This window comes from Schistocerca serialis, chromosome 6 (assembly GCF_023864345.2).
Source record: "Schistocerca serialis cubense isolate TAMUIC-IGC-003099 chromosome 6, iqSchSeri2.2, whole genome shotgun sequence".
Classification (NCBI taxonomy): domain Eukaryota; kingdom Metazoa; phylum Arthropoda; class Insecta; order Orthoptera; family Acrididae; genus Schistocerca; species Schistocerca serialis.
In genome coordinates, this window is record NC_064643.1 from 598151814 (window position 1) to 598173047 (window position 21234).

Sequence of the window (21234 nt, forward strand, 5' to 3'; positions counted from 1 at the left end):
AAAACAACAATCTTATCCTTGGGCTCTGCTAAGAGAACAACTCATTTGGTGCAGTGTTTGCCAGCTTTGCATGCTGTTTGGAATTGGATGTTGACTTAGCAACAGTAAACCTGCCTTACAGCAAGGGCTAACAGTGCCACTGCACTTGTCATGTATCACAGGATGACACACAGTTCAGTGCAAATGTGCTGCACCAATGCCCCTTGCGTGTCTTCTAACAACTAGTGTTGATGGAGCACCTGCCACCAAAGTGCACAGTTTCTCTCGTGCACATACGTAAGTTAAGAGAAACTTAGCGTTCTGTAGGAACTCTAGTTTATTTTGAAACAAGTTGGATACAAGCCGCCTTTATTATATGTTCATCATCCTGCTACTACAGCTATTTTGCATCTTAGCATGGCACAGCTGAAAACTGTAGTGGGTGGTTCTGGCAGAATGGTGATTTTTCAGTGCTTCTCCTCAATTTCAGAATTCCTTATGCCATTGTTCAATCTTGTTTGAGATGTCACCCTCCCCTCTGGTTGTGGGCCTGCTGGTGCATGTTAACATCATCTACTGCAAAGGTTCATATTCCGTCCACATGAAAAATTGTAATTTTGGTGGGAAACTGTATTTTTATGGTGACTGGAGATGACATCTCAGGAGCTTTTAATGGACCCTTGTACTTAGTGATAAAAGTTTTAGTTTCTTTCTTAGTGGCATTTTAGTTATTTAACATAACATATTCCCTAATATGCTATTTTGGCAATAAACTTTTCTTTCCTGTTGCTCCCTCTTGGTGTTCCAGCACCCTCATATTGGTGCGCTTTACTTGCCTCCAAATGGCCTTCAGTCTTGTGGTGACCTCCTGTAAGGAAGAGGGCTTTTTTCTGGTGGAAGACTTCATAATTTGAAGGATGAGGCCATTTTCCTATCATAGACCTGTGATCTTGTACATATGGAGTTCGTCTCAATTTTTGTGTTGGGCATTTACGTAATGCCTGAGTGCCTTGCTAATGGTTGATAATTGATTATGATCATGACATGTCGGTCAGTATGGACAAGTTTGTCATATTTTGACCCCATAAGACTGCGAAGTTGTCACTTATTTCAAAAGTGAATTTTGGACCCAGGTTTATGACAAAAGTGTCACATGTGTTGCCCTTCAGGAACCATTGGTGTCTAATCCAATTATTTCCTGTGATTGCTGTAAAAGTGTTACTTCTCATGAGTTTAGCGCACAGAGCCCAAGACATGCTGTGTTTTATGCATTGCTGAACTTTCATTTTTGTGGTTTTCCATCAGTACACTTCAGCATTATGAGTGAAAAGTCATAATCTGCCCTCAGTTTTCTGCAAGTATCATCATAAACTTGACGAGACTGGAATAGAAGGGAGAACCGATAGAGGTACTCAAGATACCCTCCGCAACGCACCGTCATGTGGCTTGCGGAGTATGGATGTGGATGTAGATGTAGATGTAGACCTAGCCACTGGCATGCAAATTCTCTGGGATGACAATTTACTGGCCACATAGTGTTTCCCATTAAAGGATTCCATCATATGTAGTTGAACTGGGGATGGGTCGCAAATCGCTGACATTGTACATCCTTGTGCTGTATGTGCTTCGCTTGTCCTTCACTCTCTCACACATGTTGCACTGCACATATTTTCCAGCTTAGACAATTCACATTACCAAGTGATTTTCCTGGTCTATGCTCCCCTTAACTCAAATTCCTTAAGACACAATGTCGAGCTTATGAATCTACTTGCCAGATATATATGAGATTAAGGCCAGACAGACAGTAATTATTTGGAAGTGCCTGTAGTAGAGATGGCAGTGAAAGAAGGTTACTCCATTACTGTCCTACTCTGTTGTAGAGCATATCTTTTTGGCTTTATCAGTTGATGCTATGCATATTAACTAGGTATTCTATTTTGTCTGCTTCCTGTGAGAACACACGCATAATTGGAAAATTATTGGACTTGTATGTTAAGATAAATGTTTTTCATAGTCTGGATATGCGAGATGTGGCTAGGTGTTAGTAGCTTATAGCTGTGCAAAAGCTTCTTCACAATCCACAGTCCAGTGAAACTTGGCACTCTTCTTAAACATTTTAGAGAGCAGCCTTGTGATTTTTGCATAATCAGTCACAGATTTTCTATAATAATTTGTTAAATCAAGAAAGGAGTGGAAGTCAGTTACCATGGCAAGTCCTGGGAAATAGCACACAGCTTTTGGCAGCTGCAGGTTGAATTTGATCCCTTTCTGGCAAATGATATGATCCAAATAGCATACCTCCTGCAGAGCAAACAGACATCTCTCCATGCTCAGGGTGAGACAAGTATATTTGAGCCTGCATATAACATTTTGCATTCTTAAGGCTTGCTCATCTAAGGTAATAGAAAAAAAAAGCTATTATGTTGTCCAGAAAGGTCATAATTCCCCAGTTTTATGTTCTTGCAATACATCATCTAGCAGGCTTTGAAATGTTGATGGTGCTTTTTTTTAAATTGAAGGCCATATGGCGATACTGATTATACCCTGTGGAATCTATGAATGCTATATTATCCCTGTTCTCTGGTGCCACTACTAGTTGGTGGTATTAACTCCATAGATCCATTGCAGATCTCATCAACATCAAGGCAGATTTGCAGTTGCCATGGGAGGTATAGATGAATATATGGGATATCATTGAATGATACAGCTGTTTATGTTGCAATGATTTGTCTGCATGTATTGTTTGAGATGGTTGGGGTTTCATTGTACATCATGTATTTGTGTGCTCCCCAAAGAGCAAAGTCGAAAGGTGTCGAATTGGGTGACCAGGCAGGCCAGTTTACTACAGTATTCCATATTATCCAATGGTCAGGAAATTTTTCATTTAATATTCATGTTGTATGGAGAGAGTGAGCTGGACAGCTATCATGTTAGGACCACATAAACTGTTAATTTTCCAGTGGTATGTCTTGAAGAACAATTGGTAGAATGTTTGTAAGAAAGTATGCATATGTATGACCACTTAATGCACCAGGAATGAAATAAGTCCCCATGATGAAATTTCCTACATTACTGCACCATATGTTTATGCTCTACGACCATTGGTACTATGCTTGACAAAGCCAGTGCTGATTTTCTGCTACAGTTTAAAAGTTTCACAAATTTACATTACTCTGATTAGTAAATGTCACTTCATTAGCAAACAGCATATTTCAAAAACATAGTATTATTTCCCAGGTGCTGCTGAGCAAACCAATGAGATTCATCATTTCCTTACAGTGCTTGATGTAATGATAGATAAAAGAGGCAGGATGTATGTTGATGCAAGACATGAAGGATACTTGTCTGAATGATCCCACATTCCTTCATGATAAATCTCATGCCAGTGTTGAGAGCTGATAAGCAGATGACCAAAACAGCTTCTTCATGTGCTCTGTCAGTTGCAGTCTTCTTCGTCATCATCTGTTTGACATTTGAGCTGTGTGTTAGCACTGGTGTCCTAATAATGCATGTAAATGCCTGATGTGTCAGATACTGTCAGCAATCAGAATAAACATTCCAATAGTGGCATACTGTTCTGACAGCATTTCTTGGGCGTTCACCATATACAAGTAACATGTCTAAATTCTTCTCATTGATGTACACGTTTGCTCACAGAAAGTATTGAAACAGAAATGAGCTGTTGATAGACAACACATTTCTAACTAGTTCTGCAGTGCAGGCAAGTAAGCTTTCAAAAGGCTTGATAAAATGTTGGAACCTGCCAGAAGAACCTTACTTAGCAGTTTGTACACCACAATAGCCAATTTCAAGTGCATTGCCTTTCACTTGTTGTAAATTTTTCAGATGTGTTTGTGAATAGTTTCAAAACCAACATTAGAAAGTGTTCTATCATTCTAGACCATTCAAGAGGATACTACTTTTTAAAAAGTATATTGTTCTATTAAAAAAAAAATACTTGTTTCAGTAACGTGGTTTTCCCTTGAATTCAGAGACTTAGCCATGTAACAAAATTTCCTGCCCCTCTGCCTACTATTGTATGCCACAAACATTGTTCCAGAATCTTGAACAGTTCATAGAATGGGAGGTGTTATGTCTTAAGTGGCTTGTCCTTTATGTATTCCTTCTGCACTATGTCCTTTCCTTTACTATTTGCTCTTAATTTTGCAAATAGTCACATAACCAACGTTTAGTAGAAACCACTTCTGAATACTTTCTATTTGGTATTATTATTTTCCCCCCCTCTCCCCCTCCCTTTTCCCTATTCTTGCATGTGAAATTTTCAGCGTGTTGATTTATTTATGCCATAATAATTAAGGGTCTGTTTCAGCGTACTTTAATTAAAGTTTGGTTTTGTATAGAAACTAGTGTCACTTTTCTTCCAGTCATATGACTTTTATGTTACGATATACACCTGTGCTCAGATAATTTCAAAAATGCTCACAAGTATGTCACTCATTAGATAAACAAATAAAATCTCTGTCATCTTATATCCGCGTAATTCTTCCACGCTGTCATATAGTGACAAAAAAACATTCAGAAAGCATTTATGGTATGTGCCACTTGACATGTTTGAAGCACAATCAGTTGGAGCATGGTGATGGCTTTTGAGCGGACGATTTGGATGGGATTCGGTTAAGGAAAAGGGGACAGACAATTCAAGGTTTATTTCCCCAAAACAATTAATTAATTGTAATAAATTACACTGTGGTTTACAAATTACAGTGACACAAACAAATCAAGCTGCTTACAGTATGAGGTAATAAAAATGTTATATACCACAGGTAAACAGAGAAACTTCAAAACTGTTTACAATTTGATACATTAACAAATAATCATTGAGCATTAAACTACATACTTTCACCTAATACAGTTAAATTTTTAAATGTGAAGCACAAATGTATAATTTACAATTAAATTTTCAGTTGAAGTTACTCCTTCCTATACCTTCTTTAAAAGAGTGATAAAATTTCCAACAGGTATCTCAATTAAAAATCCTTAACACATTAACACATACATGACTAAATATATGTACAGCAAAGCCCAACATCAACAGTGCAAAACACATTCAAACTCTCGCCAACATGGGCCGCTTGCCGGTCAAAACATGTTACAACTACAGCAGCGGGCAAACTTACATAGGTAATAACACAGGCCACCTAGCAATCTTGCCAAAATCAGTTTACACGAAGGAGGAAGAAGGGGGGGGGGGGGGCGGGGGAGACACCATAAATACCATACGCAAGTGCACTTGCCAAACCTACTACTAAAAATACAGTATAAAAGGCTCTCAATTAATGACAAATCCGGGATAGGCACGGCAATATTGCACTGAGCGCTAGTAGCCAGAATAAGGTTGACAGATACCAAGGTCTGGCATCATCTTGGGGATAACTGGCACAACAGATACATAAGAGTAAAAGAACAAGCAAATGCCAGTGCCCAAGAATTTAAATAGGATTAAGTACACACGAGGCTAAAATCAATTGCTAGCACCTTGGACATCGTCTTAGGCTTAATTGACATTACAAATAAATAAAGGTAAAAGAACAGACAAATGACAATGCCCAGCAATTTAAATAAAATAAGTAACACAAGGCTAAAAGCAATTGCTAGCAACTTAACAAGCACACATAAAATATCAGACTGCTGCCACATCACAAATGGAACAGGCGCGCACGCATTCCCTAGCAAGCCAGAAAACCAATAACACACACTCCAGCAACCGAGCCAGCCTGACCACAGTAATTTCAACTCAGAATCTGGGTGCGTGAGCACACCAGGTCCACGCAAAACACAAACTGCCAAATAATTCCCACCACCAGATACGGCTGCCCCCCGGGCGGGAAAACGGGCGACGACCGGGTACACACCAGCAGAAAACTCGACACCCAGACTCCGGCTAAAACGGAATCACGCAGAAAATATAAACAACAGCTGAAGTAAGGTGAAACGAACCCCGCCACGCAGACCGGACAGAGCAAACACACAGAAAGGCTGCCCTGCAGTCCTTACAACTCCTGGGTGCGGAAACCCAAGCGATATTGTGGCACCCTTTTCAGAGGCGGAAAACCTCGAGCGATCGCGTGCGGGGATCCATCAGTTGTCCACTACACCACATCATCAACATGCCACACTGCCCAGCGCCCAAATCAACGAGGCCCACCAACAACGAGACCACACCTCCGTGCCGGGGTGGAAGGCAAAATACCACCAGTTCGGTGCGAATCCAACTGCCGAGCCGAGCGCGCGCGGCCCCCCACGAAAAACGCTCCAGAGGGCAGCAGCCGCCTCAGCGCCTGCGCAGGCCGAACCAGACAGAAACAGAAATACAAGTCGCTATTGATAGTGCCGCATACACAATGCGCCAGAGAAATGGCACAGCTTTGCTTGTGTTTAGAGGGTTGATAAAAAGACTACTAGCTATCATCTGCAAACATTACTGCGCCTGCTACTTCTAAGTGATTTGCTAGGTCAGTCCACATGACAAATTGCAAGAGATTCCAGATATAACTATTAGTGACCACAAAAGAAACTACGATGCTGAGAACAATTTATTAAAACTTTATTCCTGATACTTGTTTTATCGGCATTAGGCTGTGGTCCAGGGTGTTATCCCTGCCAAACATTTCATCTTCCAATGCTGGAGACATCATCAGAGGCTTTAACAATTCAGAAAGCACATACATTATCAAACAAGCTCAACAAGCTGAACTGTTTCTTTGTATCCATGCAACAGTCAGTTTGTGACATTAGACTGCTGTGTAAGATCAAGGAGATGTGCCAACTTACGTCATCGAGCTTAAAATGGGGAAGAGTTGGCACTGTATGGTTATTTAACACTAAGACCCACATCCTGTCTAATTTCAAGCCTAGCCTTCTTCTTTTCTGTTAAAGTTGTTTTTGCCCTTCTGAATTTCTGTGGCCTCTCTGTGTATCCTAGTGTAGTAATGATTAGATGTTGCTAAAACCACAGTGTCAGAGAAACAAACTTGGTGGTTCCCCAGTCCCAAGCATGATTTGCTACTGCTAATATATCTGTCTTGCCCTGGTAACAATTGCTTTTTTCTTCCTTGAGCTGTATGTTAATGCTTCTTTTTGTAGTTCCTATCTACACTCGGCTGCAAGTGCAAGGGATTTTGTATATTCCTGCTGTGGCAAGCAGCAGATGTGAGTCCTTGGGTTAAACAGCCTATCAGTACTTTGCTGATCTGATCTGTGACAGTTTTTACAGATGGAAGGGAAATTTTTCCTTTAGTTGGTTCTTTTTCATTAGAAGCTCTAGACCTTTTGGAGTGAATTACCTGATTTATCTCTCTGTCAGAGTAGCCATTTCTTCTGAAAGCAATTCTTAAGTAATCAAGCTTATCCTGGAAATACTGTGGTTCACAGTGTCTTTTAGCCTGATCCACCAGTGATTTAATGGCTCCACTTTTCAGCTTGAGATGGTGATTGGAATGTCTGTGAAGGTATCTATCCATGTTAATAGGCTTCCTGACATTATGCCCTAACCTTTGGGTCAGGTTTTGTAAGTAGCTGTCCATCCACATATGAAATTTTACCTTATTTATCTTCTTCTGTAGTGAACTTTGTATTAGTACCAGGGAAGGAAACTTGCAACTCACCATATAACGGAGGAGCTGAGTTGCGATAGGCACAACAAAAAGATTCACACAATTGTAGCTCTCGGCCATAAAGGCTCTGTCAGCAGCACACACACACACACACACACACACACACACACACACACATACACACGCACGTACACACGTCTGCAGTCTCAGAGAACTGAAACCACACTGTGAGCAGCAGCACCAGTGCATGATGGAAGTGACGACTGGGTGAGGGTAAGGAGTAGTCGGGGGCAGGGAGGGGAGGGGGAGGGATAGTACGGAGGGAGTGGCGGACAGTGAAGAGTTGCAGTTTAGATGGAGGGCAGGAGAGATGGTGCAGAAGGGGGAGGGAGTAAGTAGTGGAAAGGAGAGAAATAAAAAGAAATTAAAAGACTGGGTGTGGTGGTGAAATGACGGCTATATAGTGCTGGAATGGGAACAGGGAGGTGGCTGGATGGGTGAGGACAGTGACTAAAGAAGATTGAGGCCAGGAGGGTCATGGGAATGCAGGATGTATTGCAGGGAAAATTCCCACCTGCGCCATTCAGAAAAGCTGGTGTTGGTGGGAAGGATCCATATGGCACAGGCTGTGAAGCAGTGATTGAGATGAGGGATATCATGTTTGGCAGCATGTTTAGCAACAGCTTGTTGGTTGTCATGCCTACATAGAATGCAGCACAGTGGTTGCAGCTAGGCTTGTAAATCACATGACTGGTTTCACATGTAGCCCTGCCTTTGATGAGTAAGTGATGTTAGTGACTGGACTGGAGTAGGTGGTGGTAGGAGGATGTATGGGACAGGTCTTGCATCTAGGTATATTACAGGGGTATGCGCTATGAGGTAAGGGATTGGGAGCAGGATTGTGTAAGGATGGACAAGTATATTGTGTAGGTTTGGTGGACGGCGGATTACCATGGTAGGAGGGGTGGGAAGGATAGTGGGCAGGACATTTCTCATTTCAGGGCATGACAAGAGGTAATCGAACCCCTGGCAGAGAATGTAATTCATTTGCTCCCGTCCTGGATGGTACTGAGTTACGAGAGGAATGCTCGTCTGTGGCTGGACTGTGGGACTTTGGGAGGTGGTGGTAGACTGGAAAGATAAGGCACGGGAGATTTGTTTTTGTACAAGGATGGGAGAATAATTACGGTCAGTGAAGGCTTCAGTGAGACCCTCGGTATATTTTGAGAGGGACTGCTCGTCACTGCAGATGCAATGATGATGGGTGGCTAGGCTGTACGGAAGGGACTTCTTGATATGGAATGGAGATATTGCTGGTGCTTAGTAGGTTTGTTATGGACGGAGGTACTGATGTAGCCATCTCTGGGGTGGAGGTCAACATCTAGGAAGGTGGCTTGTTGGGTTGAGTAGGACTAGGTGAAGCAAAGGGGGACGAAGTTGTTGAGGTTCTGGAGGAATGTGAACAAGGTCTACTCACCTTCAATCTAGATAGCAAAGATGTCATCAGTGAATCTGAATCAGGTGAGGGGCTTAGGGTTCTGGCTTTTTAGGAAGGATTCCTCTAGATTGCCCATGAATAGGTTAGCATAGGATGGTGCCATGCGGGTACCCATAGCCGTATCGCAGATTTGTTTGTAGGTAATGCCTTCAAAGGAGAAGTAATTGTGGGTGAGGATACAATGGTCATGGAGACTAGGAAGGAGGTTGTTGATTTGGAATCCATAGGGCATCTGAAAAGGTAGTGTTCAATAGCAGTAAGGCCATGGGCATTAGGAATGTTAGTGTACTGTGAGGTGGCATCAATAGTAACAAGCAGGGCACCGTGTGGTAAAGGGACAAGAACTGTGGAGAGTCGATCGAAGAAATGGTTTGTCTCTTTTATATAGGGGGATAGGTTCCAGGTAATAGGTTGAAGGTGTTGGTCAACGAGAGCAGCGATTCTCTCAGTGGGGGCACAGCAACCGGCCACAATGGGGCATCTTGGGTGGTTTGGTTTATGGACTTCAGGAAGCATGTAGAAGGTGGGAGTGCGGGGAGTGTTAGGGGTAAGTAGAGAGATGGGCTCTGGGGAGAGGTTCTGGGACAGGCCTAAGGATTTGAGTAGTGACTGGAGATCCTGCTGGATTACTGGAATGTCCCTGTGTAGCATGGTTTGTAGGTGGAAGTATCTGACAGCTGATGGAGTCCTTCTGCCACATTATCCTTGTGGTTCAAAACAATGGTGGTGGAATCTTTGTCTGCAGGTAGGATTAAAAGGTCGGATTCATATTTTAGATGGTGGACTGCGGTTCTTTCGCGGATGTAAGGTTAGTTTGCACGTTGAGGGATTTGGCGAATGATGGTGAGGCAAGGTTTGAGGTTAAGAAATTCTGGAAAGTTAACAGGGGGTGGTTTGGAGGCAGTGGGGGTGGAACACGGTTGGATAGAGGAGTGAACTAAGTTAGGCAAGGTTCAATATTGGTCTTTAGTTTAGTCTGATTGGTCAGGTTGGTGGCGAAAAAGTATTCTAGGAAGGAGAGAAGATCTAACTAGTCCTGCAAGGTTGAATTTTGGAGTGGGGAAAAAGGTGATGCCTTTGGAAAGGACTGATATTTCTGTGGGACTAAGGCTTCTGGAGGAAAGGTTCATAACTGTGTTGAGGGTGTGTTTAGGTTCTTGGTTCTATGCGGTGGTGGGAGGGAGTTTTGGAGAGTTCCTCCGGAACCTCGACAACTTCTCCTTTTACCGACCTCCCGACTCAGCAGCATTAGTGGCAGAACAACTGAGAGAAAATTTGGAATATATTTCACATAAATTTTCTCAGCATGTTATAGTCTTAGGTGGAGATTTCAGTTTACCAGATATAGACTGGGACACTCAGATGTTTAGGACGGGTGGTAGGGATAGAGCATCGAGTGACATTATACTGAGTGCACTATCCAAAAATTACCTCGAGCAATTAAACAGAGAATCGACTCATGGAGATAACATCTTGGATCTACTGATAACGAACAGACCCGAACTTTTCGACTCTGTATGTACAGAACAGGGAATCAGTAATCATAAGGCCGTTGCAGCATCCCTGAATATGGAAGTTAGTAGGAATATAAAAAAAGGGAGGAAGGTTTATCTGTTTAGCAAGAGTAATAGAAGGCATATTTCAGACTACCTAACAGATCAAAACGAAAATTTCTGTTCCGACACTGACAATGTTGAGTGTTTATGGAAAAAGTTCAAGGCAATCATAAAATGCGTTTTAGACAGGTACGTGCCGAGTAAAACTGTGAGGGATGGGAAAAACCCACCATGGTACAACAACAAAGTTAGGAAACTACTGCGAAAGCAAAGAGACGTCGATATGTTGTAGGATTTTAGAACATGTTTTTTGCTCGAGTATCATGTCATTTTTGGAAACCCAGAATCTACTATGTAGGAATCAACATGGATTCCAAAAACAGCGATCGTGTGAGACCCAACTCACTTTATTTGTTCATGAGACCCAGAAAATATTAGATACAGGCTCCCAGGTAGATGCTATTTTTCTTGACTTCCGGAAAGCATTCGATACAGTTCCGCACTGTCGCCTGATAAACAAAGTAAGAGCCTACGGAATATCAGACCAGCTGTGTGGCTTGATTGAAGAGTTTTTAGCAAACAGAACACAGCATGTTGTTATCAATGGAGAGACATCTACAGACGTTAAAGTAACCTCTGGCGTGCCACAGGGGAGTGTTATGGGACCATTGCTTTTCACAATATATATAAATGACCTAGTAGATAGTGTCGGAAGTCCCATGCGGCTTTTCGCGGATGATGCTGTAGTATACAGAGAAGTTGCAGCATTAGAAAATTGTAGCAAAATGCAGGAAGATCTGCAGCGGATAGGCGCTTGGTGCAGGGAGTGGCAACTGACCCTTAACATAGACAAATGTAATGTATTGCGAATACATAGAAAGAAGGATCCTTTATTGTATGATTATATGATAGCGGAACAAACACTGGTAGCAGTTACTTCTGTAAAATATCTGGGAGTGTGTGTGCGGAACGATTTGAAGTGGAACGATCATATAAAATTAATTGTTGGTAAGGTGGGTACCAGGTTGAGATTCATTGGGAGAGTCCTTAGAAAATGTAGTCCATCGACAAAGGAAGTGGTTTACAAAACACTCGTTTGACCTATACTTGAGTATTGCTCATCAGTGTGGGATCCGTACCAGATCGGGTTGACGGAGGAGATAGAGAAGATCCAAAGAAGAGCGGCGCGTTTCGTCACAGGGTTATTTGGTAACCGTGATAGCGTTACGGAGGTGTTTAACAAACTCAAGTGGCAGACTCTGCAAGAGAGGCGCTCTGCATCGCGGTGTAGCTTGATCGCCAGGTTTCGAGAGGGTGCGTTTCTGGATGAGGTATCGAATATATTGCTTCCCCCTACTTATACCTCCCGAGGAGACCACGAATGTAAAATTAGAGAGATTAGAGCATGCACGGAGGCTTTCAGACAGTCGTTCTTCCCGGGAACCATACGCGACTGGAACAGGAAAGGGAGGTAATGACAGTGGCATGTAAAGTGCCCTCCGCCACACACCGTTGGGTGGCTTGCGGAGTATAAATGTAGATATAGATGTAGATGTAGATTTGCTTCACCTGGTCCAACTCAACCCAACAAGCCACCTTCCTAGATGTTGACCTCCACCTCGGAGATAGCTACATCACTACCTCCATCCATATCAAACCTACTAACCACCAGCAATGCCTCCACTTTGACAGCTGTTACACATTCCATACCAAGAAGTCCCTTCCATACAGCCTAGCCATTCGTCGTCATCGCATCTGCAGTGACGAGCTGTCCCTCTCAAATTATACCGAGGGTCTCACTGAAGGCTTCACTGATCGTAATTATCCTCCTATCCTTGTACAAAAACAAATCTCCCGTGCCTTATCTTTCCAGTCTCCCACCACCTCCCAAAGTCCCACAGTCCAGCCACAGAAGAGCATTCCCCTCATAACACAGTACCATCTGAGACTGGAGCAAGTGAATTACATCTCCACCAGGGTTTTGATTACCTCTTATCATGTCCTGAAATTAGGAATGTCCTGCCCACTATCCTTTCTAACCCTCGTAGCATGGTATTCCACCGTCCACCGAACCTACACTATATACTCGTCCATCCTTAAACAACCCCTGCTCCTAATCCTTTACCTCGTGCCTCATACCCCTGTAATAGACCTAGATGCAAGACCTGTCACATACATCCCCCTACCACTGCCTACTCCAGTCTGCTCACTAACATCACATACCCAATCAAAGGCAGGGATCTGTGAAAGCAGTCATGTGATTTACAAGCTAAGCTGCAACCACTGTGCTGCATTCTATGTAGGCATGACAACCAACAAGCTGTGTGTCCATATGAATGGCCACCGACAAACTGTGGCCAAAAAGCAAGTGGATCACCCTGCACTGAACACGCTGCCAAATGTGATAGCCCTCATGGATCCTTCCCACCAACACCAGCATCTCTGAAATGCACAGGTGAGAACTTTTCCTGCAATACATCCTACATTCCTGTAACCCTCCTGACCTCAACCTTCGTTAGTCACTGTCCTCACCCATCCAGCCTCCTCCCTGTTCCCATTCCAGCACTGCACAGCCGTCATTTCACCGCCACACCCAGTCTTTTAATTTCTTTTTATTTCTCTCCTTTCTGCTACTTACCCCACTCCACATCTTCTCTTCTGCCCTCTATCTGAACTGCAACACTTCACTGTCCACGACTTCTACCATACTCTCTCTCCCCCTCCCTGTACCCGCTCAGCCTTCTCCTTACCCCCACCCATTCACCACTTCTATCATGCGCTGGTGCTGCTGCTCGCAGTGTGGTTTCAGTTCTGTGAGACTGCAGACATGAGTGCAAGTTGCATTTGTGTGTGTGTGTGTGTGTGTGTGTGTGTGTGTGTGTGTGTGTACTGCTGACAAAGGCATTTATGGCCGAGAGCTACAATTGTGTGCCTATCGCAACTCAACATCTCCGCTATATGGTGAGTGCCAACTTTCATTCTCTGCTATTGTTACATTCCATCGTGGATTTTCCATTGTTTGATTTTTGCCTGACGGCTTTTCTTGGATCCTAACCCTGTGCTGTTTTCCTTTGTAACTACTTTATTTTGCATCGCTATACTCAATGTTCATCCTTCTTTCTTTTCTTTCCTTTGTTTCTCTTGTTGCCTTACTAATCACACTGCGTGCTCTACTTATGAGCCCCACTCTATCAATAGACGGCCTCAAGACCACGCTGATTGTTGGTGCAGCATCTTATGTCTCACATTACTCCCGCTGATATAATTATCCTATACCTAAGAACTGATCACTCTCCTTGTGTCAGTTCCCGTATTTTTGCGTGTTACACCATCCACACTTTCTCTGTTCTATCCCTGTTCGCACCCACTAAATCTACCTCATCCAGTGACATCTGCTGTCCCCCCTCTTTACACTTGTCTGCCCTGAAACCTGTTACCCACAGTAATATACATATATGTATTAATGATTAGTTATTCTCTACTTTGACCCTTGTGACTTCTCACCAATTTTGGTGAGTTTTCGCCTTCCACTATCGTCATCTTCCTCAGATTTCATCTTGTTTTTTTCCCCTTGTGCATCCTTTTCCTATTTTTCACAAGTATTTGAGTGTATTTTTGAGTAATTTTTGCGTAATCTTTCAGACATAATTCTACTTTCTCACATAATTTTTCGCATTTTTTGCATCGCCATGGATCCTTGCCCCTTCCATATGCATCAATACAGAAACGTTTCCTTATCCCTAGCCAGATCCCAGTCCCACATACTGTTCCTGCGTTGTTGCTTGGCTAATGAAATCCCCCCTAATAGCCTTACCATCAAATTACCCATCTCTGGTTGCCACCCCTCCTTCCACAATGACCTTCACCTGTTCAGATTCCGCCAATCCTTAGCACTCACCAACATAGTCCCGCAAAACCATATCAACCAAGCCCAATCCTCCTTGCAGTACCTTCTCCCCATCCGCAAAATTCTCCTGCTATGTAATGTTAAATTCCTGGAACCCATAACGCACATTGAAACTCCTGCTCTGCAGGAACTTGAACAACATGGACAACACCACCTCAAAAAGCGCTCCATCCTGCTCATTTCCATTTCCTGCCTCGGAGTACCACTGTCCACCACTTCTACAACAACCTCCAAACCTCCACCATGCCCTCTCATAGCTGACAAACCCTTTGTCGCAGACCTACTACACTTACCTCACCCTCCAAAACTCCCTCCCACCACCGCACAGAACCCAGAACCTAAACAGACCCACAACACAATTATGAAGCTTTCCTCCAGAACCATTAGTCCCACAGAAATATCAATCCTTTCCAAAGGCCACAGAAATATCAATCCTTTCCAAACGCCTCACCTTTTGCCCACTCCAAAATTCAACCATGCAGGACTAGTTAAAGACCTTCTCTCCATCTCCTGGTTCCTAGAGTGGAAACACTTTTTCGCCACCAACCTGACCAATCAGACTCAACCAAAGACCAATATTGAACGTTGCCTAGCTCGGTTCACTCCTCTATCCAAACCACCACTTGTTAACTTTCCAGAATTTCTTAACCTCAAACCTTGCCTCAGCATCATTCGCCAAATCCCTCAACACGCAAACTAACCTTACATCCGCAGAAAGAACCGCAGTCCACCATCTAAAAGCTGATCCCAACCTCATAATCCTACCTGCAGACAAAGGCTCCACCACCATTATTGTGAACCACAAGGATAATGTGGCAGAAGGTCTCCGTCAGCTGTCAGATACTTCCACCTACAACCCATGCTACAGTGATCCCATTCCAGTAATCCAGCAGGATCTCCAGTCACTACTCAAATCCTTAGGCCCATCCCCGAAACCTCCCCCCAGAGTCCATCTCTCTACTTATCCCTACCACTCCCTGCACTCCCACCCTCTACATGCTTCCTAAAGTCCATAAACCCAACCACCCAGGACACCCCATTGTAGCTGGTTACTGTGACCCCAATGAGAGAATCTCTGCTCTCGTTGACCAACACCTTCAACCTATTACCTGGAACCTTTCCTCTTATATAAAAGACACCAACCATTTCCTTGACCGACTCTCCACAGTTCCTTTCCCATTACCACATGGTGTCCTGCTCGTTACTACTGATGCCACCTTCCTGTACACTAACATTCCTAATGCCCATGGCCTTATTACTATCAAACACTACCTTTCCAGATGCCCTATGGATTCCAAACCAACAACCTCCTTCCTAGTCTCCATGACCAACTACATCCTCACCCACAATTACTTCTCCTTTGAGGGCATTACCTTCAAACAAATCTGCAGTATGGCTATGGGCACTCGCATGGCACCATCCTATGCTAACCTATTCATGGGCAATCTAGAGGAATCCTTCCTAAAAACGCAGAGCCCTAAACCTCTCACCTGATTCAGATTCACTGATGACATCTTTGCTATCTAGATTGAAGGTGAGTAGACCTTGTTCACATTCCTCCAGAACCTCAACAACTTCGTCCCCCTTTGCTTCACCTAGTCCTACTCAACCCAACAAGCCCCCTTCCTAGATGTTGACCTCCACCCCAGAGATGGCTACATCAGTACCTCCGTCCATAACAAACCTACTAAGCACCAGCAATATCTCCATTCCATATCAAGAAGTCCCTTCCGTACAGCCTAGCCACCCATCATCATCGCATCTGCAGTGATGAGCAGTCCCTCTCAAAATATACCGAGGGTCTCACTGAAGCCTTCACTGACCGTAATTATTCTCCCATCCTTGTACAAAAACAAATCTCCCGTGCCTTATCTTTCCAGTCTACCACCACCTCCCAAAGTCCCACAGTCCAGCCACAGAAGAGTATTCCTCTCGTAACTCAGTACCATCCAGGACTGGAGCAAGTGAATTACATCTCCACCAGGGTTTTGATTACCTCTCGTCATGCCCTGAAATGAGAAATGTCCTGCCCACTATCCTTCCCACCCCTCCTACCGTGGTAATTCGCCATCCACCAAACCTACACAATATACTTGTCCATCCTTACACAATCCTGCTCCCAATCCCTTACCTCGTAGCGCATACCCCTGTAATATACCTAGATGCAAGACCTGTCCCATACATCCTCCTACCACCACCTACTCCAGTCCAGTCACTAACATCACTTACTCATCAAAGGCAGGGCTACATGTGAAACCAGTCATGTGATTTACAAGCCTAGCTGCAACCACTGTGCTGCATTCTATGTAGGCATGACAACCAACAAGCTGTTGCTAAACATGCTGCCAAACATGATATCCCTCATCTCAATCACTGCTTCACAGCCTGTGCCATATGGATCCTTCCCACCAACACCAGCTTTTCTGAATGGCGCAGGTGGGAACTTTCCCTGCAATACATCCTGCATTCCCATGACCCTCCTGGCCTCAATCTTCTTTAGTCACTGTCCTCACCCATCCAGCCACCTCCCTGTTCCCATTCCAGCACTATATAGCCGTCATTTCACCACCACACCCAGTCTTTTAATTTCTTTTTATTTCTCTCATTTGCATTACTTACACCCTGACCCCTCCGCATCTTCCCTTCTGCCCTCCGTCTAAACTGCAACACTTCACTGTCCGCCACTCCCACCATACTATCCCTCCCCTCCATGCCCCAGCCTCCTCCATAACCCCACCCAGTCGCCATTTCCATCATGCACTGGTGCTACTGCTCACAGTGTGGTTTCAGTTCTCTGAGACTGCAGACAGGTGTGCAAGTTGCGCTTGTGTGTGTGTGTGTGTGTGTGTGTGTGTGTGTGTGTGTGTGTGTGTGTGTGTGTGTCTACTGATGATAAAGACCTTTATGGCCGAGAGCTACAATTGTTTGAATCTTTTTGTTGTGCCTATTGCAACTCAACATCTCCGCTATATGGCGAGTGGCAACTTTCCTTCTGTGGTATTGGAACTTTGTATTAGAATTTATATTATTCAGAAATTCTGAGAGGTTTTTTCTCCATGAGGCCTGATAACGAAAGTATCTGTGTGTCGAAACCAAACATAAGGACTGCTTCTTTAAATTTTCCCATGTAAAAATTGCTACAACTGTGTTTAGTGTGTTCACCATAGCCCACCATCAGTTTGCTTATAGAATTTGTTGTTCCGTTGAAAGTAAGTTCATATGGGACAGTGTTTAAGATAACAGACATATCCTCTGTGAAAATGTTTTCAAACTGTGATATTACCTCATTTAGAGAAACAATAGTAAATAGTGATACAATATCAAAACTGGCCATAACATCACTTGATCTCAATGTGAATGATTTTAAGTTTTCAGAAAAATGACCAGAATCTGTAAGAGAAATGTCAGTTTTTCCTATAAACGGCTGTAGGATTTCCAAGCCCTTACCCACTCTTCTATTGCTGCTAAAACAAATACCAACAATAATACAGTTACCTGCTGTGAAAGCCTCTGTTCTGTGACTGATGGCTTGAACTTTGTTACTGAATTTGCTCTTTTCATTTTTCTTTCTCCTCATTCATTTCTCTTCCCCCTAATTGACCTAGCAGTCTTTACTTCCAACTCTCTCCTTATCTCCGACATTAGCACAATGCTATCACCTTGTTGTACCTGCTCTCCCTGACACCTCCACTTCATCTTTGTCTACTTTTGTCCTCAGCATTGTTGGTATCTCTCACCCTGTGGTCTGAGTGACCTGTCCTTCCTTTTAACCTTCCTGAATCTGCCTGTCTCTCTTCGTCAAGGAAGGAAGTATTAGTTCCAAAACAAGGAAGTGTCTCGCTTTTGCCTCTGCATGTGTCTCTTGGCAGCACTACACATTTTGCTTCATGAAGATAAGTGCTGACCAGCAATTCTGACTTTTACTGTGTTAATTTTCACAGTTAAATTTCCTTTTGATACAATTACTAAATTATTCTTCCTATAAAACTGTGAATAATGATGCACAATGTAACCAATCACAAAAACATTTTCCTTTAAAAAAAAATTACATTTTCATTCAAAGGCTCTGCTCTGTCCTGGGGAAATCAGCATCAAAAGTTTCCTGGGAGTAATGCTGTGAGCTAAACACTAAAAATGTTGCCTAATGATAGAACAAAGCATCTTAAATGCATCGTAATTTAAAAAATTAGTTTTGTTGCTGATTATTCTTCTGACGAAACACTTTGAGAGTCTGGTACTTTGATGGATCACCTTGTTTATTTTAAAGAGCCCTAAAGTTTTTAAAAATTGCAGAAACCTTGTTTTAATCAACACAGAAATCATAATAATATTTTTAAAAAAACTAGAAAAATTGTCAAAGAAAGGAATGTCCTGTTATTAATAGTATTTGTGGAACACTTATTCACTACCCACAGATTATCAGTGTTCCACAGAGCGCAGTTTGGGAAACTATGAGTTAGAGGAAATAGGTAAGAGCAACTTATTGAAGAAAATAGCCTATGAGACATACCTATTACATGGCTTATTTGGAGGAACACTCAACAGGAGACAGATATCCAAATTGATCCCCAGTCTGGCATGTACATTAAACATTTTGTTATATGTCTGATACTTGATAATTTCATAAGTATTGTACAAGTCAGTTTAAAGACTTTGGTTCCGGGCTACTTAAATGCAGACAACTATATCAACAGCACTACATCCGAAGTAAAAAATATCACTTGTATTGCTTTATCATGATGATGATGATGATGATGATGATGATGATGATATGATGATGATGATGATGATGATGATTATTATTATTATTATCATCATCACTTTTTATGGAAATCATTATCATCATGTTACTCTGACTGAGAATTCAGTGTAGTGTGAATCCCTGATGAGTGGCAGTAGGAGCCTTCTAACACTATGGTGTGGAAGCAAGGTGGTCCGTGGTATGTTCGTGGGAAATCACCCCCTACATAGCTTGCTGGAGTGTTCACAAAAGAAATAATAATCATTGCTGGGGGAATATGATGAACAAAAATGTTCTATAGGCATCATATCAGATAAAGATGGAGACCAATGTTGCTCAAAAGTTTCACACTGAGAACTTGTACACTCATCTCCACATGGGACTTACAAATGCCCTGCTGTGTGGGTTTACTTGAAGGAGGGAGAGGGGTCAGTACATTGGGCTCTAAAATCTGTGATGTAGAGGTTAGTTTTCAGATTACCATCAATACATTAGATTAAAGACCACACATTATGTTATTTCCAGTTAGACCGCTGAGCCACACACATACTGTTTTTCCATTACACCTTTGAACAACTTAGTCTGCTGTATTGTGACCATCATGGTTGCATCTAACATCAGTGTATGTCAAGCTGAAGGGGTTTATGTCTGAGAGATGACAGTTCTACTCTCAGCGTGACTGTAATAGCATTATATACTCATTGCAGTCGAAGGTGTTTGTGTTTGTCAACAGTGAAAGCTAACACAATGATGGGTGTGCTGCCCGTGTAGACTGTAACGTAGGAAACCTAACTATCTATGCGGACAGATTCACACCTAGTAAAGAACACCAGCACCAAACCAAAACGGGATGTGAGGGGGAGAGGGGCAAATGTAACTGGCCTGTTACAGTCGCATAAAGAAGGAGGTGGTCACCCACCGCTGTGGTCACATTGTCTCATCCAGGAGATGCACTTTCCTGAATGATCCCTTTAAATTTTCACTTTGTTTGGTGATTTGTCACCAAGTTTGACACACTTCTGACTTTTCCATCAACATGAGTGCATGTTTCGTAGCATTTGTGTATGCTCACTCCACAGCCTTTTCAGTTATTACGGGTATGCCGTTCTACATATGCTCTTAAGCTTGGTTTCATTAAGGCTATTCTTTCTGGCTGTTGCAATTTTCACTAATGTCTGTGCATTTTAATGGCCACTGCATTGTATATGTTGGCATACTGCTTTCAAAATGTTTCATATTGTAATCATAATACGTTCAGTTTCTTAATGACACATTTTTCCTCCTTAGCCTATGACACCTAAACGAGAATTTCCCCCCGTCCTGAGTATAATGAATGTTGTCGAAGGTTCTACTGAAGTTATCAGAAAAACAACATACCAGTTACTTAAAAATGTTGGCAATAAGAATTTCTGGAAAGATGCTCTCAGGTAAGAGCCATTTTTTTACTAATGGTTGTGGTTAGAAATGTAGACTTCTTTACAAATATTTTTATAAAGTAAGATCATTTGTTATGTATGTGAAAGTATTATATACCTTTCTCTGATCTGCAATGTTAGTTGTACAGTATATAAGTAAAATATATCAGAAGTAAGATATAATGAAAATAACTAGAACAGCTACCTGCATCTAATATTATCATAATATGTAGACCTGTATATAAAAATATTACCATGATTTGGGCTGGGTTGGGGAGAGGAGATGGGGATTTACTGCATTTTTGTGTAGTGTGTTGTTTATGTGTACTTGATTATTGTTATTGTTGTTGTTGTTGTTGTTGTCTTCAGTCCAGAGACTGGTTTGATGCATCTGTCCATGCTACCCTCTCCTGTGCAAGCCTCTTGATCTCAGAGTAACTACTGCATCCTACAGCCTTCTGTATCTGCTGAGTGTATTCATCACTTGGTCTCCCTCTACAATTGTTACCCTCCACACTTCCATACAATACGAAGTTGTTGATCCCTTGATGCCTCAGAAAGTGT

General features: G+C 42.6%; 1 protein-coding gene across 2 annotated transcripts in view; it reads left to right on the forward strand.

The window, feature by feature from the left end:
- LOC126483846 (NBAS subunit of NRZ tethering complex-like) overlaps positions 1–21234 on the forward strand; it is a 405587-nt gene that overhangs the window by 205475 nt on the left and 178878 nt on the right. For both annotated transcript variants that reach the window (XM_050107060.1, XM_050107061.1), the window contains exon 27: positions 20543–20682. In XM_050107060.1, the coding sequence (XP_049963017.1) occupies positions 20543–20682 (140 nt within the window). The remainder of the gene's footprint in view (positions 1–20542; positions 20683–21234) is intronic.